The 24004-nt window shown below is 37.5% G+C and overlaps 3 protein-coding genes across 13 annotated transcripts in view; all 3 read left to right on the top strand.

Moving 5' to 3' along the window:
- The first annotated feature begins 434 nt into the window (after positions 1-434).
- Positions 435-11911, top strand: LOC105829027 (ankyrin repeat domain-containing protein 39). Of its 4 annotated transcripts, XM_012667657.3 has the most exons (4): positions 435-740; positions 842-915; positions 10294-10466; positions 11020-11910. In XM_012667657.3, exons 3-4 carry the CDS (start codon positions 10358-10360, stop codon positions 11493-11495), a joined length of 585 nt encoding a protein of 194 aa, XP_012523111.1. In that variant the 5' UTR covers positions 435-740; positions 842-915; positions 10294-10357; the 3' UTR covers positions 11496-11910. The 4 variants fall into 4 exon arrangements, with proteins under 4 accessions (XP_012523111.1, XP_028046451.1, XP_012523112.1 ...); XM_028190650.2 differs by having other exon boundaries at positions 452-915; positions 10633-11911; XM_012667658.3 differs by having other exon boundaries at positions 458-915; positions 10859-11911.
- On the top strand, positions 2294-9994 carry LOC114254414. Of its 3 annotated transcripts, none has more exons than XM_028190652.1 (3): positions 2294-2398; positions 7043-7251; positions 8293-9994. In XM_028190652.1, exons 2-3 carry the CDS (start codon positions 7050-7052, stop codon positions 8394-8396), a joined length of 306 nt encoding a protein of 101 aa, XP_028046453.1. In that variant the 5' UTR covers positions 2294-2398; positions 7043-7049; the 3' UTR covers positions 8397-9994. The 3 variants fall into 3 exon arrangements, with proteins under 3 accessions (XP_028046453.1, XP_028046454.1, XP_028046452.1); XM_028190653.1 differs by lacking the exon at positions 2294-2398 and adding an exon at positions 2862-3000; XM_028190651.1 differs by lacking the exon at positions 2294-2398 and adding an exon at positions 2862-3000 and having other exon boundaries at positions 7008-7251.
- Positions 11912-12149: 238 nt separating the features above from the next.
- LOC105841162 (nuclear receptor coactivator 3) overlaps positions 12150-24004 on the top strand; it is a 148064-nt gene continuing 136209 nt past the window's right edge. Inside the window, exons 1-2 of one of the 6 annotated variants that reach the window (XM_036293383.1) lie at positions 12150-14855; positions 22749-23920. In XM_036293383.1, the coding sequence (XP_036149276.1) occupies positions 23892-23920 (29 nt within the window). In that variant the 5' untranslated portion in view covers positions 12150-14855; positions 22749-23891. The other 5 variants (XM_036293387.1, XM_036293384.1, XM_036293385.1 and 2 more) reach the window with 5 other exon arrangements.

Below are 24004 nucleotides of genomic sequence, written 5' to 3'. Positions count from 1 at the left end.
ATGCAATTGACAAAAAATTAATTTTGGAATTTGTCCTAATTCTCCTCTTATTTGTTCTTCTTCTCTTTCTTATATCTATATATTAGACTAAATATATAAAAAGTTTATATAATTTACAAATGTGGTTAACTAATAATAAACTAATAATAAACATGTTTTTTTCGATTTTTATGTTTCTTATTACATTATCTATTATATTTTATGTCTTTATTTTATTTAACTTTTTTGGCATTATATTAATTTGTTTTTCATTTTATTGTATATTACAAAATATTCTTGGCATTTTTCTTATATTATTAATGTTGTTTTTAGACGAATTATATAGATATACATACTACGTAAATTTTAGAGTTATCATGCCGAAATTAATAATTAATATTGACAATCTTTATTTCTAATATTTAAAACTTTTACATAAATTAAAATTTTCCAGAAACAATAAAAAAAGTCTACATCTTTCCTTAAAATTTTTTATATGTAAATTTTTAAAACATTCTAAGATTTCTAAGATTTGGTGGACAAATTTTTAAAATTGGCGCGGCACAAATTGTGTTACACGATGCAGCCAATCAGAACTCAATGCCACTCTCCCTCACGTTCGTAATTCTACGTTACGTTGCGCGTCTAGTTGTCTCTTGTGTTCAATGTACGATTAGCGAGTACTGCGTATTTTTGTTGTCTCTGTGTTCGTTCCTGTTGCGAATCCGAATCGTCCGAATACGATACGAGCGTGTAAAAAGGTAAAATAGTTATTTAGATAAAAAAGAAAAGACGGAAAGTAGGAAAGTTTGACGTAGCTGATATCACACACGTGACCGACCATTCGAATATTGTATCGCAGAAAAGGGCGTGTAACTTCATAAGCCGTTTGAACCTCTTCGGAACTCTCTTCGTTCCTCTTGGTACTTCTTACTGGTAAGAATCGATATACGTATGATATATCAGTAGCAAGTAGAAAAGATTTGTACGACGCATGTGTCGTCAAAGTAAACTTGTCTGAGTCAAGTTTGATTCACAGTAGCACATTCGAGTTTCGTTAGAAATTTTCATGAAACGCCGATTCAAACGCCATTCGGTGTGCACATTTCTTTTAGCGATTCGTTTTCGTTTGCTTAATTGTTACAAAATGTTACAAAATGTATACGATGTGCACAAATGTTATAAGATTCATGACGTTTGTGTTCAATATTTTAATAAATTTATCAAAGATTGATAAAAAATGTTTACATTTTAATAGTTTAATAAATTGATCAAAGATGTTTACATTTTAATGTTTTAATATATCGATCAAAGTTGCTGAAATTTTATAAAATATTTCGACATTCTTGTTTTGCTACGTATCGTGAGATTATGCTTCACATTCTTAAAAAGTGATTGACCAAAAGTTATTTGATGATTATAAAGTTAAACAAAGTACTTATATATTTTTTAACAATATAAGTTAACTTTAATCTCGATGTGCTCTTTATCTTTTTTTAATTCTAAGAATTCTTAGGCTCGTTTCTACGAATGTAAATTAACTTTAATTTCTGTTTAACTTATTCTTTATCTTTTTCTAATTTGTAGAGCCAGACTAAGATAACAAGTAATTAAAACGAGATTAAAATTAATCTACGTTGGTAAAAATGGGCCTTAGAAAAATTTAGATTAATTTCAATCTTGGTTTAACATACTTTAAATTAGGAAAAGAGAAAAAGTTAAACAGATATTTAAGTTACTCTGTATCTGTATAAAAAATGAATGAGTTTTCTAATAAGCATTACTAAATTTGCTAGTAATGGAAATTGAAGGAACTTTTGTCAGTGTTTCTGAAATACTTAATGCAATTCTCCTGAAAATTTCTGGAAATTTTTCATTCTTACTGATCAATCTGTAGTCTTTCCTACTGAGTGTAGTGTCTTTAGTTTCTTCAGTAATTTTGCTTTTTAGATTATTAATTTTATTTTTTTATAATGATATTGATAATATTATATTTATATTGATAATTGAGTAATATTGATTATTGGCCTATCCAGTTTTGCAATAAGAATAAAGTTTGTGAGCAATGATGTGATCGAGCTTTCTTAAACTCTCTGGACTCTGGATCTAATATTTATGACATTTACTTTTGATAAATTATATTGCTAAGCTAAGGTTTTGTTAATTTAAGTACGCTGCAATTTGTGCATCAATCAAAACATTGTAATAATTCTTAGATAATATTGAATATAATAGCAGTCATCCAACACATTTATCTGAATACATATTGCATATGTTATATATCCATAGGATATGTATGTATCGTCTATTACAGATTGTCTTAGCCGACTATTACAGATGCCATACATTCTAGTACGTGGTAACCTAGCGTCGTACAGTCATAAGTATCCCTGGAGGGTTTTAGTGTCAGGGCTGAAAGGTACGAACTCCTGTGTATTCGTCCTTACGCAAATATATATATTACTCTTTGCTTTATTAAATCTTTTCAATTAGATAACACAAATCATGAATCATAAAAATAATTAAGAATATTGGTATCATTCTTTCTAGTAATCTATTTACACACACACACACACACACACACACACACACACACACACACACACACACACACACACACACACACAGATAATAGAAATAGCATTAGATAATAGATATAACGTATACTTCGGGGAAATTGACACACACTTTTGAAGATTAGGGCAGATAAAGTTGTTGCTAGAAATACTTAGCTAAATCGGGTGTGATAAGATCAAGATTTTAAGGTGCAAGTAATATTCAATTATGTTATAGCGGCCGACATAGAGCAGTTGGGTCGTTTCTCCTCTATAGGATATTGCGACGATTCGACGATAGTATATTTGCAGCATCCCTGCATAATATTAACCGCTTTAGAAGTACTCGGTTATAAAGTCGTTGCATCATCCAGCACTAGCATTAAGCAGGATTATAATGAGTACATGTGGACTATGAGAAAAGAATTCTCAGAACCCGAACCTGATGTTGCTGTAAAAGCAGCTGGTATGGCTCGAAATTTCGTATACATATACTGCTACTTCAAGAGCACCTTTGACGTCGCACGGCACGAGTGTGACGTTCTTTCATTGGGCACAATCATTCTAATGCTTCTAAATTAAAACTAAAATAATGCGTTTCTAAGATACTGCTTTACATATTTCATTATTCAGTCTGATTTAACAATCTCAACTCACTCTCTCATAAACAAGTTGTTACAGCATACATTGAAATTCAGGGACAGCATGTTGTATTGAACCATTAAACATACGTGCATGTTGAATTGTTACCACTTTTGGAATGGATTTAATAATTATTATTAATTTTATCGTAAAATAAGTACAGTGAAGAAATTTAACAAAAAAATTAATTAGGAGCATTTATGTGCCGATTATTTATTAAGAATGAAATAAAGAATAAAAAAGAAAATATGATCACAATTATCTCAAAATTACTATTGCAATCAAAATTAACTCGAAATTAACTCTTAAGGTATCATTATAGGTATTTCTTGTTCAAATTATCTTTTTCGAAATCTCAAAAGAGTATTTTTCATGTTCTTTTGGTGATTAGTAAAAATTTGTAAAAATTATTGTAAATTCTATTTGATTAAATTTACTGTATTTTAAATTAATTTACATACATAAACATGTCTGTTTTTATTTAAAAAAATTTTTTTTAAGAAAATTATTAACAGACTGGATTTAAAAAATTGAATCGAGATGTATTGTTATAATTTTTTAAGTCAAATAAAGTCAAAATTTTTATTCAATTTATGATATCATTTTTAGTAATTAAATTATACATTTTATTTTGTCTAAAATAAAGTGCAGAAATTTGTTTTAAAAATTTGAAAGTATGTTTATGAATTTTATGAACTACTTGAAATATAGTTATGTGGAACAAATGCGGTGAGTCGACTAATTGCCCATAAGTACGGGAAATAGACGCATGAGCCGAAGGTGAATGCGTTTACCCGCATATGTGAGCAATAGCCGATCCGCATGTGTCGCATACAATATTTTTTGTTACCTGTGCATTGAAATATTAGTCCTTGAGTGTGAATTGATAGTTGACAAAAGGAATACTTTTGGTGCACAGGTAGCAAAATATATTTAAATATAATAGATGAAAAATCATTTAGACGCAAAATATGACCGTAAGAAGAAAGTACCCTTTTTTACACGGTACCTTAAGGAGTAAATCTGCTTATAAAATTCTGTGCTTGTATATATATCGAGTTATTACGATGTTCAAATAGCTTAGATATGTTTATGAAAGAAGATTCTCTTTATCTTCACGTATATCGTGTGAATACTAAACGCATTACTCAAAGGTGTTGGAATGAGGCTAATATTTCTTTATATACGATAAGTCTGTCACAGATACGTCGACTATCAGTATGCGTGTGGCAGCCTATACATTTGTGTAAAAGTTCTAGAAGTGCCGTAAAAGTAAAATATGAAAGAAATCCAATTTCATATATTCGACAAAGGCTATCCAATATATCATTTTTATGTGTTTGTGTCTAAAATCTCCCATGAAGATCTTTTGTCTTTCTTTATCTGCAAACAACTAGTAGATTCGATAAGCTTATACATGTAATACCATAATGTAAAGTGACTCTTAAGAACAACAATTTTAAGGGAATATTTCTTGATTTATCTTACGAAGAAAAGATCTATATCCTAAAAATAGAAAACTATTTTTTTTTACTGATTTTCACTATTTGATATTAAACACGCTTTTTGTACCGTATGTTTCACTGATTCATGCACTTATATCTTCTTTCTCACACACTGTTAACTTTCTACGTAATTTTCAGGTCTCGCATCTTTTGCTGGTTTATCTTTTTTATGTATAGTTCAAAGGATTTTTTTTTATAACGAGCAAAGGAATATTCCCTGAAATTTTTTGTACTTAGGAATAACCTTGTATATAAGTAAGTGAAAATCGGGTGCACACAAAATCGTATATGATACATTCTAATGAAAAGCATGAGAAGTAGTCGCAAAACAAAGAATGAATGATACCGTATGTAACGTAATTAAGTATCAATTACAATTTCTTCACTGTCTACTTATAATTCAAGAATAATTAATAAATAATTCAAGAACTTTATAAAAATAATTTATACACATACATACAGAGAGTTCCTTATTCTTTCTTAATTTCTTTCTTTTTAATCTCAGTAAATGCAATATGTTGTCTTTCACATTTGCGCCACATTTCATATTTACTATTTAATTATGCATTGTATCTTCTATTTCTGCCTTTCGCTCGCTCGTTTCCTTACTAAATTGATGGCGCGTACATTTTCATTCTGTGCACATGAATATGAAAGAAGAAATGTAATATGTAGAATATAAAAGAGAATTGAAAAAGAAGGAAAGAATAGAGAATTTCGATAAAGGAATACGGAATTCTATACGATTTGTACGTTCTTAGAGAAGAGAGTATATTGATTAGAGTCGAGGTATTTTTCTTCATAGAATAATTTGTATTTTTTACATTTATACTTATTAAATGCTACGTAATGCATATAATTAACGATAGCGTTCTTTTCAAATTTTTATTGCATTTTTGCACATGTACGTAACAACTTGTTTTTTGCACCACATGATTTACAGCAATAGATATATATTATAGTTTAGGCAATTCTTTAATTTAAAAAAACTAAGCAATTCATATGTTTCGATGTGTATAAAATTTCAAATTAAGTTTACAAAGCTTACGCGTAAGTTTCTCGTGCTTGTAATAACGTATGATAAAAATTTAATAAACTTTTTCTTAATATATAAAATGAAAATAATATTAAATGATATTTTACTATATTTAACAAAAAATATTCAAATAAATTATATTAAATATTAAAATAAATTATGTTAAATTAATATTTTTAATATAGTTTAAAAAATATATAATATTCAAAATATATATACAGTATTTTATGTGTATAATATAACTCATAGATATTCACAAACATTTTATTTAGATCTCTCAGATTATTTAAACACAGAAAAGTCACATACAATATATTTGATATCATGTTCAAATAATGCAAAGCTTTAGTAGCAATGTTTTTCATTCAGAATTTTATACATTATCGGAAAATGAGTTTTCAACGAAAACTCGTGTATTCCAGTTTTAGCTTTATTACTTGTACATATATTATCCGTATGTTCACATATACATATACATATACATGTGCCAATATCACTCTACCAATAGAAAACATTTATTTAGAAATTATTCGCAACATTTTGAGTAATATTTATAATGAGATATAAATAGCCAAAAAGGTAATCATAACTTGTCCTGAAGTAATTTTTTTTCTCGAAGTGCTTGTTATACTCATAAAATTCGACTACTTTCACTTAGTGTTATTTTTTATTATTTCTTTCAATACTTTGTCCATCCGTTTTGTATTGAAGGTACTTTATATTGCGTTAACGTATCAGCTTCGTAAACATTTCACCATTGATCGGAATGCCATTTATCCTGAAAGTGGCTTTATAATATACAATTTTATATTTTTTTACGATAGATATTTTGTCTGAGAATTATTTCGCGCATGAGAATTAATAATTATGCCTTCATATGTTCTTACAAGATAATTGAAAGATATTAAAAAATAAATTAAGAATGTTTTATTATATGTGGAAGACTTTCAAATATTTTATTTATGATATTTAATTTTTTTTTATTGATGAATTCTAAAGCTGCATACATATATTTTTAAAGTACACAACTTGAAAATTAATCGCTTCAAAGGAAATTTTAGAGAGAAGTTTCTATTTTTATTCTGATCGAGCGTTGTCGTAACTTTGTATTCGAAGAAAGAAAATACCATAGAAAGAAGTCTTAGAATAATAAAAGCACCTCGTGATCGCAGATGTTTTCTGAATTTTTTGTCTTATAAAGAAACTGTTTGAAGGGTGATCTTTGCATCACTTTTTGAGATAAACGGCTCCGATCATCACTCACGTGCGTCACGTTTGCTTTTCTTCTAGAAGTAAAACCCAACGAGGTATAACGATACTTTTAGCGCGGCAATGGCAACGACAAACACGTCCAAAAAGCAAGACCCCGTCGACGAGGATGACGACACTTTCTATTACATCGGTGTAAAAGCGTCTCCGTTTGCAACCGATTGCGCAGTCTTCGGTTTGCCACCGAAGGAGACATCGGCTTTACGCAGTCGTTTCCCGCTGTCACCCAGTAGCCCCGTTGTAGTGAATGGAATTATGCTAAAAGGTTGACTTTAGAATTTCGATGAAATCAAAAGTTGCAGGGATTACTTTGCAAGATTGCCAAAAAATCTAAAATCTCTTGATTACAATTTTTACTTGCGTATAGATATTAACTCTGTGAATGTATGTCACGTATATGCAAGTCAGAGAATGTAGCAGTGTAGACATTTAATTTGATTGTGAAATTTCAGTCAGTTATGTTGAATCATCAGTTGTATCAGCGAAAGTAAGAATTTTAAATGATTTGCACAACCGTTCGCGATTTTATAAAATTATTGATTGGTAATTTTACAAGAAGACATGAAATAAACACATCAGTGTTGATCATACAAAATTATATTTTATTTTATATAAAACAAAGAATATCTTTAATTTCAGATTTGTATTAAAGTCATCATTATATAGTAATCAGTAACTATAGAATCGCGTCAGAATAATTTATTTTTCAAAAATTTCAATTGCGATAAAGTTATCTAGCAAAAATTAAGACGTTTGTTAACCAACTAAAATTGTAAATAATTTATTAAGATTCGTGGTTTTCAAGTAACAATTAACATTATGTTATTTAATGTAGAAATAATTTGAAAGAAAGTAAACGTGCATTTTCAATTTATTTGTCAATCGATTTAAGAAAATGTAGCTGAAATGTTAACATTCTCTTGTAGAAAACCGACAGTATTTCTAATGTTCAATGTAATTCATTAATCAAAGATAAGTTACAATATTGTGATTGGAATATATATTAAATAAACACTAGATTGATTTATTTAAGGAATAGATATTTTAAACACGTCAAATTTGCAGAACTTGTGAGATTTTGGATTTTTTGTATTTTTATTATAGCTATAATTTATTAATTTTCTATTGTAAGATATTTCATTGTGACAGCGAATTAATAATTTTTAAAAGTAAAATGTATGAGATTTTATTATTAGATAAATGTTATAATTTATAAAAGTTTCGAACAAAACCAGCTACGATCTAAATAATGTTGGTGAATCTTTTATAAGACATCCTTTAGGAACTTATGCGAAATTGATTTCAGGCACACCATTCTCCGTCATAAATGCTTTAGCTGAGCTCGGCTATCGAGTTATTTGTAGTACCGGAGAAGCCGAGATACTTTGGACATTACAGCGGGAATGTTAATGCTATATAATTGGGCCTTTTCATAAGCGTATCAACTTTTAAATGTATTTTCTTGTGACTTGTATATACATACATATATTTGTATAAACATGTGTCTTTATAATTCAAACTGTAGAAATTAATATTGATGAATCTATTAAATTTGCAAAGTCTTGTTTTTTTGCACTTACTTTAATATTTCGAAATACATGAGTGTTTATCTAAAAATACATCTGTAGCTGCGCTTCGGCGAATTTTCACGAGTTAAATGTATATATATACGTGCGGACCAATTAAAAAATCTTTATTTCTTAAAGATGATTGTATCTTGCGAAATGGGATGATACTGGAGCCAGTACGTATATGAAGTGTAGCTTATTAGAGTAGTCGGAAAGTAAGATGTACTATCTTTTCTTTAGGAAACTAATCTTTATGAAGTCACAGGAAGAATTTTTATGTCATGGAAAGTGATATTTTGTGATTATTGTGCGCAGCAACGTTGAGTTTCTTTGACGTAGTAAAATTGTATAATTCTGATAAGACTGTTGGGGAAGGGGGGATATAATGATTCTAGAGATTGAACTACATAAACACTTCTGTAACGTGTATAAATAATCGCGTTGCGGATAATAATTTATTTACTAGTGGACACAGAAATTTCGTCAGACCAAAGGAACGCGTGTTGACTGCATCAATATGTCCGTTATATGCAATACGGAAGTATTAATTATACAATGATTTGTGATATATCTTTACCTCGTTGCGTGGAAAATGGGTTTTTTATTGCTTTATTGAGAACTCGTGAGTCTTGTAGGATCCAGATTGGGCCAGATTGGGCCAAATTGGTGTATCGTTATTTAGATTGAGCCAGATTGGTCCTCGCTCTTTAAACTGTGTTTATTTATATTTGCGAAGAACGAAATTTTATTATTATGTATGTAAATCCCATTTATACTTATATTATATTATATAGTATAGTATTATCTATTATACAATAGGATCTATGCAATCTTTTCCCACCATATGCTTTAATAGATGATTTATTATGTTATTATTAATGTTGTTACATGCGAGATAGTCGGTAGAGATTGTTCCTTTGGATCGATTGCGGTCCAGAGAGTTTAAGAATGTAAAACCACTTAGAAAAAAATTGATATGATATTTGTGACATTGTTTACTTGTTTGTCAATCTTATTGCAAATTGTAAATGTCAATTGAAAAAATCACTACAAAAACTTTTCTCTATACTTGTTAAGAATTAAATCTATAAATTGAGCAAAGTTATAAAAAAGAGCAATTATCTCGTAGTACAACAATTATGTGTTAACTCGTATATAAGTAAGAAAATCAAAAGTTATAGTTGGTGATGGTAACAAAAGAATACTTAGCGTTATAATTTGACAGTCTGAGTAGTTTATATAGTTTATTCGCAGCGCTAATTCTTGTTCGCGCTAATTCGATGTGACGAATTTTATATTTATATATCTAATGATATCTCCGTCACATGTGAAGCTGTTTTGTATATGTATAACAATATAATACAAAGGCCTATATTCAGCCTATAGTTGTATATGATTATTTGTGTTACAATATGTAAGAAATAAATATATTGATGAAGAGCGCAGTGTCAATTTATACACGCCGAGGAATCTTCCTCTGAACTCTGTTTTTTTATTAAATGAGAGAGAAAATTTCTTTTTTGGTTCTGAGCGCGTTTAAAACGGATCTTGGTTAATCACATTTTCTTCGTGAATTTATTTACATTTTTCATTTTTTTTAAACTGCGCGTCTATTATTCAACGATTTTAAAACGCTATTCTAAAGCGGAATAATATTACAAAATAAAATTTATAAATATAATAATGCTAAGGATTTTAAAACATTGTAAAGTTCTTTAATTGTTTTTCTTTTCTTACAGATGCGTATACTTAGCTAGCTGATCAAATTTAATATAGAGTTTTTAATAGTCACATGTGTACATCATGGAGCATTCTCACGATCACAAAACGTGTTGTGAATCGGGCGTTCCACGGTACAATGTCTGTCAGACTATAGACGAAATCAGTTTTGAACGTGGGATTTGGACAGCAGGTAAATGAAAGCGGTTGATTTGGAACGAGATGGATAATAAATGAAGCATTGAGTGAAAAAAAAAAATCGCAGAAACGGGTGATCATACATCATATGTTCAGTTTTGATTGCGCGTTCTAATTTTGGTCTTTTTAATGAAATTCTATTGACTCGATATTTGTTTCAGAGGATATAATTCATGAAATTGGTATATAAATTAGGAGTTTTTGAATTATTGTAGTTTACTAAGGATTTCTACGTAATATTTATAGATTCTTGAAAATGTTATTTTAATACGAAAAAGTTATTTAATTGTTACAGTAATTAATTAGAACTTTATTTTACTTTTGCATTATTAATAAACATTTCTTACTACATAAAAATTTATTTTGTCTCGCTTTTTTTTTCTACAGTTTTTCTTTAATTAAAGAAAAATCGATTCGAAATTTCGTCAGGAGCGATGTGGCGTGTCTGATTTCCACCTGAGAGGGCAAGTTTTGTCGGAAGCTTCGATTTATGCTTTCCTCTCTGCGTTCCCTCGCATGGGGCTTTTACGCGGGTTTTCATTTTCCAGCGCTCGAAGGTGACGTGGACCGTGTCAATAGGCTGCTGCAAAAGGGCGTCTTCGTCGACGCGGTGGACTCGGCCGGCTACACGGCGCTGCATTACGCAACGCGGCGCGGTCATGTCCGCGTGTGCGAGCTTCTACTGGAGCACGGCGCGAAGGTGGACGCGCGCACCCGCAGCATGGGAGCGACGCCTCTGCACCGCGCGGCCTGTATGGGCAACGTCGAAGTCGTCGATTTGTTGCTGCGCCACGGCGCGGCGCCCAACCTGACGGACGCGGACGGCAGGACTGCCCTGCACCGGGTGATTCCAATGGCCGGCTCCGTCGGGGGCGCCGAGACCGCTAGAAGACTGCTATCGATCACCGATCGCGGCATCAGAGACAACCACGGGGAGACGGTTGATGACGCGTTCGAGCGTTGGAAAACTACGGAGAGTGATAGCGAAAAAGTAGAGGCGGTGAAGAGATTGTTTTACGCGTAGTGGGAATCAGTGGAAGATGTGTGAAAGTACACTGACATAAAAGATTAAATTGTACTTTTACAATCCCCTCTACGAGTAACCTTTTTCAAATGTCACAAAAAACAATTGTTTCACGTTATTTGGATTTTGATTCAAGATGCCAAAAGATTTTTCAGGCAAAAAATGATTGCTGATACGATGTCTAATTTCTAATACGAATATTTCCCTAAAAAAGGTTTTAAATAAAAAATGCATTTTGATATTCCCTCATTATTATGAAACTAAAAATATCATGTATAAGCGCTACGATTAGCAATCGGTAATTATTTTTCGTAAAAAATCTTTTTACATCTTAATCCCCAGATAGCACAAAATATTTATGAAATATTTATAAGAAGGAAAAATATTTATGATAAATATTTTGTACATATTTTTATGTCCGAGTTTGTCAGGTATAAAAAAATTATGATATTTATGAAAATATTTAAAATAAATATTTATGTCATTATTATCAAAGAATATAAAAAATATTTCAAGTTTATATACCATAAATATTTTTCAGTACATTTTAAAAATATATTCTATATATTGTTGATAATAATTTTTGCATCATTTCTAAATGGTTTATGAAAAATAATTATATAATCTTTAAAAAATATTTTTTGAAAATAAATTTATAAAATATTTATAAATATTTATGATAATATTTTATGCTATCTTTCTGGGTTATGTTGAAATTAAATTAAAATAGATGTGACATTTTAAAAAATTACTCGTTAGCCACCAAAATAATAAGTCTATTATAAGCACATGTAATAATCGTAATATTTAAAAAAATTTATCATTTTTTTATATACTTATAAATAAACAAAAGAATCTCTATGAAAATGAATCTGATTTATATGTCAGAAAAACTTTGATGTTTGAGAAGTAGACTAAAAAATCAGTGTAATTATTTGAAACAAGCTTGCGTTTATAAGATTTTTACCAAACGACTTGTGATCTTCAAAAGTTCGAATGTAGCCTTCTTTTCACCTCTTAGTTAATAAACGGTAAATGATTAACATTTTTAATATCTATTTTATAAATTAACATACGTAAGAATAAATAATTTAAAAAATAACTTAAAAAAAACATCTTATATGAAACTTCAACCCCCAAATTAAGATCATAATTAAACGTGCTAATAAGCAGATATGAAGCAACCACTTCTAAATTTTATATAAAGTGGGATAAAGAAAATTGAAACGAAGAATTACGTTACTAACAAAACAAAATTTGAATGAAAAAAGTTTAACTTTTCTCGTAGAAATAGCAATATTATTTCGAAATTGCGAGACATCGTAGAATTTTATTAATTGTTGCCTGCAACGCGATTCCGCTAAATTTCCATATCAGTTTTCCAAGTGAAAAATTCAACGCGCCGAAAATTCGCCGATGATTTCCGGCGCAACACGACCGTCTCTCGTGTTATATACACGCGATCATCCGTCCATCCGTCCGTCCGTCCGTCTGCGCGCGCGACGAACATGCGGCCGCGGAGGGTCGTGCACTTGATATTGAAGCGGCTTCGCGGCGCTTCGGTCGCGCTCGGCCGTCTCCGGGTGTTCTCGATGAGTCGCGGTACGCAGCGCACGTTACCACACGGCTGCTGGACCGGCGGTGGGGCGGGGAGGGGTGGGGAGGAGGCGGCCGTCGTCGCCGCCGCGCCGCGAAGTCTCGCGATAAACGGCGCTGCCACCTAGCGGCGCGATACACCTCCCCGTGAACCGACGTTCGCGGTGCGGTCGCCGCCAGTCGTTGCACGACGGGGAGTCGTCAGTCGTTTCACGAGTGGTACCAACCGCGGGTTGTTCGCGCGTGCCGCCGTCAAGCAAGCGTGGCGTCGCTCGCGCCCGTGTGTGTGTCTCGCGTCTCCGTCGCGCTTTTCAACAATAAACGTTTCGCGTCTCGCGTCTCCACGACGGAGTGCGCGGCGCCGTCTCGGCACACGCGAGACGGGACGTCGCGTTCGCGTTCACGTCAGTGATACACAGTATCGAGTATCCGCGCGCACTCTTTCTCTCGCGTGCAGCGGCGCCGCTGGTCGTCGCCGTTGCCGCCGCCGCCGTTGCTGCTGTTGGTCGTCGGAGTGGAGTCTCTCCGTGCCTCCTCCGAGATCGCAGTGTTCGTTTCGTCCACGCCCGTTTCGCTCCGTTTCGTTCTCGCGCGGCGCGGCGCGAGAGAGAGCAGCCTGCCAAGCTTTCTTTCTTCCCGTCGACGAGCCAACCGATCTATCGCCCGCGCAAGTATGACAATCCGCCGGAGAGCGGCGATGTAACGTCGCCGCGCTGTGACGTCACGCACGTCGGGTCGCGTTAATCGAGGAGTGCGCGCACACACGCGTACGCGCCAACGTATACATGTATATACACGCCGAACGTACTCCTCGGCACCGGAGTACCGGACCCTGAGCGAACAGAGTGCGCGCTCGCGCGCGCGCGCGCACGAGCTCTCCGACGTCGACGTCGTTGTCGTCGTCGTCGTCATCGTTATCGTCGCTCGCTACGTCTCTATCTCCTTCTGCGTCCCCGCTGCATACACGTACACACACGCGCGCGCGCGCACGCTCACCCGTTCGTTATACGCAATACGTGGACGGAGAGCAAGAGAGGCAGGATAGAGAGTGAGAAAGAGAGAGAGAGAAACAGCGCGCTCGCACGGCGTACGTACGTGTGTACGTGTTGTTGCGTGCACACGGTGAGACAGAGCGAGAGACAGGAGGAAGGACAGACGGACAGACCCCGCTGGTAAGATCGCGAGAAACATCGGAGCCGTCGGGGACGAAAGAGCGGGAGCTCCGTGGGATAGACAAGGACAGCAAGAGCGTCAGAAGAGAGAGAGAGAGAGAGAAAGAGAGACACAGGTACACGCATACATATATGCGCTCACGCCGTGAGCAGCGCGGAGTCGACGGGGGAAAGGGGAGCGACGAGGGGGAAGGGGAGGAGGCGGGCGCGCGGCGGGACGTTACTTGCGTGTACTGTCCGGCAGCAGCGCCCGCCGCCGCCGCCGCCGCCGCCGCGAAAAGGATGAGAAGAACGGCGAGGCCGCCGGCAGCCGCGGGACAACGCTACGGCTGGTACACCGCGACCAGTTAGACCCTTCTGGAAAGGCTCGCTCGCTGGCGCGCGCGGCGCGGCGCCTCGTCGAGACGTCGTCGTCGTCGTCGATCGTCGTTGTCAGCGTCGCCGTCGTCGTTGCGCCGCGCACGCGGTGTCTCCGCCGACGCACGTGTGCGAAGCGGAATTATTATAAAGGAGATAAGCCGGACGTGTATCAACCAACCCGTGGCGCCCTACTGTGTTTTTCTGCGGAAAGAGCGAGGATAAGGAAGACGAGGTGAGGAGAGACGAAGAGGGGAGCGAAGCGGACACGTCGCGCTGTGTTCCTCGAATATTTCTCTCGGCAGCTGGCCGCGCGCGGCTCGCGAACTGTGCGCGCGCGCGTCGTTTCCGTCCCCCGGTTTTTTTTCTTTTTCGGAGCGGCGCTCCAGACTCTTTTGCGAAGGAAAGGAAGAGAGAGAGAGGGAGGGAGAAGATACACGAACAACCTCGACCTCAAACTAGACGCGACGCAGCGCAAAGAGGCGAGAATGGAATCGTCGTTGTTCCACGGATAAGTCGGTCGGTCAGTCAGTCAGTCAGTTAGTCCCGCGTGTTGTGTGTGTGTGTGTCTGCCTGTGTGTGTGTGCCGTTCGCTCCGTATATACTCGCCCTCCGCGCGGATCGCGAAAAAAAACACACGACACGCTCTCTGACGTCCACCTCGCCCTTTCGTACAGCGCGTTGTATGATCGCGCGCGGCGCCGCGAGGAGAAGGCAGCGGCGGCCGGGTTTCTACGTTCCGTTTTTATTCGTTCGTCGCTCGACGGTCCGCTGCTCCGCTGAGAGTCAAGTTCGTCGCGCTCCGCTGTGCGCGCCGCCGCCGCCGCCACCGCCGCGTCGTCGCCGCGTCCGTGGCGCGCTCTCGCGCGCGGCGTTTCACCACGTCGCGTTCGCGTTTTCGATTGTGCGTCGTCGCGCCGCAACATCATCCGGCCTTTCCGTCCTCTACCTGCGAAACGAACAAGGGAGAAAGAGAGAGAGAGTGAGCGAGAGGGAAGGGGGGGCTGCGTCTACGGGGACAAGGTGAGACGCGCGTTTTGTTTTGCTTTGTTTTTTTTTTGCATTTTTCTTCTCGACTCGAGTTTCGTGGCTCGGCAGGTTGGGGTTTTTTTTTGTTTGACGACAGTTTCCACAATTGTTTCCCCGTGCCGGTCCTTTTTCCTTTTTTTTTCTCTCTCGAAAAGTGTCCGCGTGTAAACATACTCCGTGTTTTGTCGCGGCGCGCGTAGAAAGGCGCTGCTGAAAAGGAGCGGACCACTCGTGTCATTGAAAGAATGACACTGCGTGACATCCGGGGTAATGCGATCTCGACGGGATCGATGCGGGGTTTCCAGGATTTCGAAAGCTATTAGCTCCGGTTTATATTTGAAACAACCCGAGGTAATAGGGTTTAGCACGGTTTATAGGATAACGGATCATTTGCGATCATGTGAGTGTCAAAGGTGTCAAAAGATTGCTTTGTAGTGAGCGTGTATTTGTATTTGAGAGAAAATAGATATATGTATATATATATTTGAAGTTTGGGGAAAACGAGAAAGAAAGTGTTGAGAAGGTATGATCGATACAGATCTGTACCAAAAATGATTTATATTGAGCACATAACAATTCAAATCAGTATTGATTTTAACCGCGTAAAATTAAATTAATTAAACGTTTTTGATAACTGTTATAAGATTTTACGTATTGTTTATGCATGTTCTTAACTCTGTTAAATGTTGGATGTGTAGAATTAGACAATTATACAATCAATTAATCTGCGTTTCGGTGTCTTGCTTGTATTTCGAACTTTACAGTAGCTTAATTTTCTATTAATGTCTTTATAATAATGTTTTAAAATCGAGTTTCAACAGCGTTGCTAAATTGTCCATTATTTTTCTTTGGTTTAAGGCATCTTTAGCTCATAAGCATATTTTTATCAGTTTTTTACTTGTACACGTGAAAAAACTGTGATGGAATTAAATTTGTGCAAGGCATGTAGAAATTTGTTCTAACTATTTGGATAATTTTTATGCATATAAAAAAATCTTCCTTAAGTTGTTATATAGAAAACGAACTTTTATTTTTTTAAATACTACACTCCATCAGTTTGAAATTTTAATACAATATTAATTTCAATTTTTTTTCAAATAATATTCTACATTATTTTTAGACAGATAAAGCCATTTTGATTTCTCGAGCATATTTTCTCAACGCAGTCCAGTGTAACAAAAAGAGGCATAAAATATTCTCAAAGATATCATTAAAATAAATAATATCAGCCCCGAAAAAATTGTATTCTTAACTTAAGAAAAAAGTTGTTTTCCTATTACTTTTTCATAATAATTTTTTGCAAAATAGATACCAACGGAATTTTCTTAATTGCAAAGATAAAAATTTTTCTAAAGTATAGATTAGTAGCAAATACTATATTGCACTAGCTAGGTTAAATTATAATGACGTAAATAAAACATGATCTGCACAGAATGTTATCGTCCAGAGATTCGTTTAAAAAGAATATATTAGTTTCAACAAATATTCTAGAAAAAAAATAATATATTCTTATTCATTAGACAAAAGTGTCGGAGGAATTTGTAAAAAGTAGAGTCCTCTTATCTCGAGAAAACAATTTTTTCGGTGTTGCTACCTGAGAGATTTCACTGTTAGATAATCATCACTGAATAAGTAGGTAGTTTTGTAAACTTGACATCTGTTGTCTCTTTGAAACTCTTGTAATATATTTAACAGTTACTATTATTGACAGATTATCAAATTGTAGCATCTTCCAATGACACGTATACTCCAAGAGGAACCATTGTATCTTTCGGTCTTACGGTTAGCTTTCCAGTCGTCGTACTAAACATGCAAGTATTATAAATCACAGTTTAGTACATTGATCATAATCTTTGGTGTGAAACAACCCTCGCGTACTCTTTACACGTTATCCCTCTTGGAACATGCGAGCTATCGCGTTCTCTTTTGACTAAAAATGCCATTAGCAGGCCCGCTGGCCTTTTCAGGGCGAGCTCCACAATTTTGTTTCGCAACGGCCGACTATTCGGATTCATTTACACGTGCACGTCCATTATCTGAGGAGGAAGGTGGGCTTAACCGCGATAGCAAACGATTGATTACTTCATGGCGCGGCGAATACATTTTTTTTGAAGCGGACAAACATCTCTCTCCCTCCACTCGGCTCTCACACGCTCGCCCCCGGGGGGTTGTCGAAAATCACAATAATGGGAGGATAAAAATTGGACAATAGCAGTGGCACATTTTCTACGAATAAACGAACGAACGAACGCACGCGGGGTCCGCCTAATTTTCGGTCCCGTGGATTCTCTCATTTCTGCGTTAAACTTTTTCCCGGTCTAATGAGCTCGGCAGAGCTCACGGTCGCCCTAAGGGCATGTCACGCGATCGCATCGCCTAAGCCACTATTCGGAGAAGGAGTTACAATGTACTCGTATTGTATACACGAAATTGTATAGGCCTGCCTGCCTCTCTCTGCGGCTGATATTTCGACGTGTTTCGAGGACTGTGTGTGCGCGTCTCGTACAGGACGCCTGAGAACAGACCGCCGTGGTTACGCAAAGCCTTTCATTTTTTAAAAGAAGACTACGAAACGTCGTCCCTTTTTTTTTTTATGAAACTGCTACTTTTATATGGCGAAATTGGCCATTTTGGGGAATCCCAAAAAGGAAAGCTTAGCCAATGCTTACCTTTTCTTAGTGTATTATTGACAATTTTATACTCTCTGCTGCGCGGCAATATGTGATTAGTATTACGCTAATAATGCGGAGAATTTAGTTTCAAGTTTTTTTATTTACTAGAGAAGATTTCACAATTTGACGTTTGAAAATTTTATCAAAGAGTTTATAGAAAGATTTACCGCTAAAATTATTCCAATCACAATGTAATCGAGCAGAATTCCCTTTGCAAAAATGGGAGTGAATAAATAATAACGGTTATATAATCTGAAATATATAATTTTCGAGAGGAAAATCATAGGATCAGCTGAAAATTAAAAATGTAAATAACATATTTAACGCATTTATGCTAAAGAGACAGAAGGGGATTTAAGGAAAGCGGTGGTGCAATAGTATAGCAATACAAAGAGAAGGAACATGGCTTTATTCACAACTTTCTAATCTCTGTTTAGTCTTCGTTTAAGAAGCCGACGAAGGTACGAGGTTTTTCCGAGGCCCTTTAAATTGCGTAACATAGGGGCAGCGGGGTTATTTAAATAGGCCCACATGGAGTGCTAACTTCGATAATGCTGACGTGTCGTAAACTTTACGACCCAAGTCGACAGGGTTGCATGTGCTCGCCCTCTACCCGTCTTTTTCCTTCTCTCGCACAGGATCTCGTTTTTTTTTCATCGGCACTTTCCACAATTGGAATCGATCTTCGTCGATCTTATCTCGACTTCTTGCTATTGCAAATTGCATTCGCTTGCCGTGAAGTAATAATCATGGGGCGTTGCGAAACAGTCTGTTGTCTACAGAAATCTTCTATAATTTTTTTTTTACAAAAAAGATATTGCATACGCTTGCATATTTAATCGACAAAATGTATTTTGGTTGTGGCATTGTTTTTACATTATAAATATATAAAATTGCATGTTAAAATAATTTATATTCAGGAATACCATTTTTATAATAACTATAATAATAGTAATAACCATATATTTATAATAATTCTAATATGAGAAAATTGTACTATAAATTATACAGCTTTAAGACATAGCATATGGTTATTATAGTAATAATTACTATACAATGATATTTCAACGTTTCCATACATATGCTACAATTGCAGTATTTTCGTGGAAATCGCCTTTCCCGGACAAACGTGGGATGCGGTTGGGGGTAAAAAACGGCGGTTACTGCTAGGCCGTGTTTTTCGCGTGACGTAAGCACCCCGAAGCGACCGTTACGTTTTTGTTTCGGCGAACACAGCTGAAAATGATGATTGACGATCGGCGGCGCGGCGCTCCTTTTGGCGTAATGCAACGATGCGCGGATCGCGCGCGTTATTTCTGAATTAATTACACATTCGGCGCATTTTTCAGGCGCGCCCGACGAGGCGTGCTCAAGTACGCGCGGAGACGAAAAAAAAAAGAGGAAAAAGGAAACGCGGGCCAATCGCTACGTCGCGGCCTCTAAATTCACGTCGTGCGACCGCGTGTCCGTGATTTTTCGCGTCCGCGTTTGTAGTGGTGCGCAATCGCTGCACGATGAGTCACTTAATATCCGCGGGTAGTGAGAAAAATATTTTATGGATCGCGAATGACGCTTTAAAAACGTCGTTTCAACTTGAACCGAGCGATGCCATTTTAGAAGAAAATTTTGATCGCAGGAAGTGACGGCCCGTGACAGACCTTGACCTCAATTTTATTGATACGTAGAAAGTAACATACAATTTTCGACAGGTAAATTTAATTCCGATAACATAATTTTGGAGAGACGTGGATGAGGATTAGGACGTTCATTTTGATTACTTTTACAATTTTATTTTTAGAAAAATGAAATAGGTGATGTAAAATAAAACGTACACTAAAAAAGAAAATGGCTGCGATTAGCATTTAACTATACCGTAATTTATAATTATTTTTGCCAACTATATATTTATAGTTGTTTTAGCCATGCATATTATAATTATCTGTTATAATTACTACGTAAATAGTAAGCGAATATATGTGTGTTAAAAAAAGTAATTATTATAATTGCGATTCTAATTATTATACTATATAAAAATGATTATTTTTATTATTTATAGTTTCTTTTTAATATAGAAAATTGTACTTTATAGTAATGTTTTTTTTCAATACAACTATAAACGTAACGTTATTATTAACGGCAATAATTGCAAAAATGGATTATTTTATGCAATTAGTCAGAAACACTAAACTTTTTTCTCAATAATAAGTTTAATTTAATTCTTTATGTATTATTAGTAAAACAAAATAATTATTAGAAAATCTAAATTAAGAAACTGTCGATAATAACAATCGTAAGAAATTAATTTTTGTATATTAAGAATTTCTGCGAGCACTGATCATATTCTACACAAAATAATTGTACGATCAGAATATTCTACACAAATATATTGTACAAAATTGTATGTGGAAAAACTGTGCACAAGAATTATCCTTGAATTAAAAATTGCACACGGATATATGATGCGTGGAAAAACTGTATAATAGTAGACAGTTTTTTTACGCACAATATATCCGTATGCAATTTTTAATTCAAGGATAATTCTTGTGCACAGTTTTTTTACGTACAATTTTTTTGCGTACAATATATTTGTCCAAAATATTCTGATCGTGTACAATTATTTTGTGTAGAATACGATCAGTGCCTTTCTGCGGATATTACTTTCCTTCACAGCGATACATGAAAGGAGACAACAAAAACGTTCAGCCTTCCGGTACAATGTCATTGTACGCCAAAATGCGCCTTTGAACGCGCAAGCGATTCTCTTATCGAAACGCAAGCTAAACAGAGAGAAAGAGAGCATTTTCACCTCGATAATCGCGAATATTTTTAATCGCGGTGCAGTTACTCCTTTTCGCTGCCTCCTGTCGGAACAATCGGTCGCGGGATTGCGGACACCTCGTGTGCAGATCCGACGATAAATTTGCGCAAATTTGCGACGCGCGGAGCCGCCGTGGCCGTCGTCGTCGTCGTCGTCGTCGTCGCGACGGCCGACGACGGCGACGATATCGATCTCCCCGAGTTTTCCTAAACGCGCCCACGGTCTACATATGTTTCGGAAGCGAGAGAGGAGAATGGGCCGGTGTGGACATGCGCCGCGCATGCACGCACCCGGGGGCTATTGTATTAATGGCAGTGCCTCCTCTCGTCGCCGAGAGCGCGACGCCATGTGATGCGCGCGAGGTTATACACCGCCGCGACGACGGGAACGACAGTTGTTGCGTTGCGGAGAGGCGATTTCGAAACCCGCCATTAGTTGCGGATGCGTTTAACCTTCCCGCTCCGCTCCTCCTCCGTGCCACCGAAAACGGGGAAAAACGCGAGGCAGGCAGGCAGGCGGGCAGGAAGGTGAGCGAGCTTGCCCCGCGTCCGTCGGAAGGCGCGATTCACATCACACCACGTCACAGTTGTATTCGGAAGATTCCGTGCGTGCGCGATTAAACGGTGCAGTGAGCACGTAAACGTAACGAAACGTCACATTTTTATTTGGTAACGTATGATTTGGATTTCGGTAATTCAATATCCCGGGGGCATCCCCGTCGCAAGGGAAAAAAAAACTTCCCGTCGTTCCGCGCGGGTTTCGTTTTGATTTGATCAATAAAATTGTGGTTTTGTGAATGGGAGAGGAGGGATTTTTTTTTTCGGAATTGCACAATTACTGAAATATTTCTATATCGCAATACGCGCGAGTAATAATCGCGGATTGCGTTATCTCGCTAAGGCGTTACAATGGTAACATTGTTCTGGAAGGCTGAACATCACGTTTGTTGTCCCTTTTCACACATTCCCGCACCCACACGCACATCCTCGCTGCGAAGGAAAATAATATTCAGTGATTTCTAAGAGATGCAAAAATTAAAAAAAGAATCTCTTACGTTGAAATTAATTTATTACCCGCGGATTTTTTTGTTCTACTTACACGAAGATCCCCAGACTCTTAAACGCGCGTTTTCATTTTGCACCATCTTCCTTTAAATAAAATTTACAAACGTGCGCGTTGCAAAAATAATCAGAACCCTAAACGAAATGACGGTTAATAAGCCACCGACAGTCAAATTAGGAGCAATTATTAGGTAATAACGATACCCGAATAATAGCTGTGTTTGAATGATATACGTTTACCGGAAAGATACGAATCTATTTCTGAATTGCAGCTGTTACTTTTGTATCGATTCCGACGAGGTAGTATCGGTAACCGTTTGTTCGCTAACGATCTCGCCGATTACCTCACAGATAAGCTAACTCGCGTCATCGAATGCAAACGCGCTCTCGGCGTAATTTTTTTTTTTTACTCACGTTCCGCTCATTAACGCGTTACGTGGGCTCATTTTACATTGTACGCGATAACCCCCCTTTCCCCCGCCTCTCTTTCCGCCCTTTCCGACGCTGCTTCCTCGCTCACCTCACGTTTATCGTTGTCATTTTTCCAGGATCGATCCGGCTCGTCGTCGACGCTCGTTCGACGCAAAAAAGCCCTTGAACTTGGCGAGAGAGGAACTTCGGCAGGATCAACTGGATTCACAACGGCGGAACGAGAAACTTGGTCGCTTCGAGCTTTCGTCTCCGGCTCCGGGAAGAGCTTGAGACAAAAACGAAAACTTCGAGAAAAGGAAGGAAGGAAGGAAGGAAGGCAGGCAGGCAGGCAGGCAGGCAGGCAGGCAGGCAGGAAGGAAGGAATCGGAGGAGGAGGGCCCGGCTTCGGGGAAGAGACACTCCCATCGCTCGTGCTCCGGGCCCATCCCGGCGAGACGAGTGTATTGCGCTCTATCTCTCGATAGAGAGATCACGCCATCGCTCTCGTTCAAAGACCAAAATCGAAGACCGTCGTGATCCGCGAATCGCGTGAGGCTCCTCGCCCGCTGCACCTGCCGTGCGCCCCTTTCAGTGTGATCGGTGGCACAGTGGCACATATGCCACGAATGTCGTCGTGCTCGGGAAGACGCGCGAAAACCATTGACAGAGGGAAGACGATGCAGCTTCCGACTTCTTGGATGTCGAACTCCCCGGTCGGCTAATCGCGAGATTAATCAATCGCGAGAACGATAAAGGTCGCGCGTACTTTATTCTCCTCCCCTCCTCCCTTCCCCCGGTCTTCTCTGTTTCCCGCCCGCGAGATACTCGAGGGGATATTTCCGGGACACCGTGTGTGTTAGTAGTGTTGCGCGAGGTATATGGACCAAGCGAGCCGTGGGAAAGGACGGGCTCGAACGGATTCGCGGTTACTCCTTTCCCGTCGGTTTCTCCTTCTTCTTCGGCTTTGTTTATCCGCATCGACGAGGCGACGAGGAGGAGAGGCGTGCTGATTTCTGTGATACTGGTGTCGCGCGTGGTGGTTAACGACCCTGTTGTCGCTCAGTGGTGATAGCCCGACGGTGTAGTGGTGACAAGTTCTGTTGGTGCGCGAGGGTTGTGCCTACGAGAGAGAAAGAGGAGAGAAATATACGGAGGAAAAAGAAAGAAAGAGAGAGAGAGAGAGAGGAGAACGTCTCTCGTGCACGCGTGACTTTCAATTCATTACCACGGATCTCCCCCGGCAATTCAACGCCGCGCCCACCCTCGATGAGAGGAGGCACATGTCCATTGCTGCCGCTGAAAATGCAGGGTGAGTCTCTATCTCAGATTCATTTATCACGGACACAATTATCATTTGTCGCTCGAATCTACGGCGACGGGACCCCCGAACGGG

This window comes from Monomorium pharaonis, chromosome 10 (genome assembly GCF_013373865.1).
Source record: "Monomorium pharaonis isolate MP-MQ-018 chromosome 10, ASM1337386v2, whole genome shotgun sequence".
Classification (NCBI taxonomy): domain Eukaryota; kingdom Metazoa; phylum Arthropoda; class Insecta; order Hymenoptera; family Formicidae; genus Monomorium; species Monomorium pharaonis.
This window is presented reverse-complemented; position numbering and strand designations above follow the sequence as displayed.

What these genes read in the sequence shown, in the direction of transcription:
- LOC114254414 (XM_028190652.1), top strand. Translation starts at nt 7,050, where the DNA reads ATGGCAACGACAAACACGTCCAAAAAGCAAGACCCCGTCGACGAGGAT. An exon ending in GAATGGAATTATGCTAAAAG is followed by an intron (nt 7,252 to 8,292) that starts GTTGACTTTAGA and finishes AATTGATTTCAG; the next exon opens with GCACACCATTCTCCGTCATA.
- LOC105829027 (XM_012667657.3), top strand. Translation starts at nt 10,358, where the DNA reads ATGGAGCATTCTCACGATCACAAAACGTGTTGTGAATCGGGCGTTCCA. An exon ending in ACGTGGGATTTGGACAGCAG is followed by an intron (nt 10,467 to 11,019) that starts GTAAATGAAAGC and finishes TTCATTTTCCAG; the next exon opens with CGCTCGAAGGTGACGTGGAC.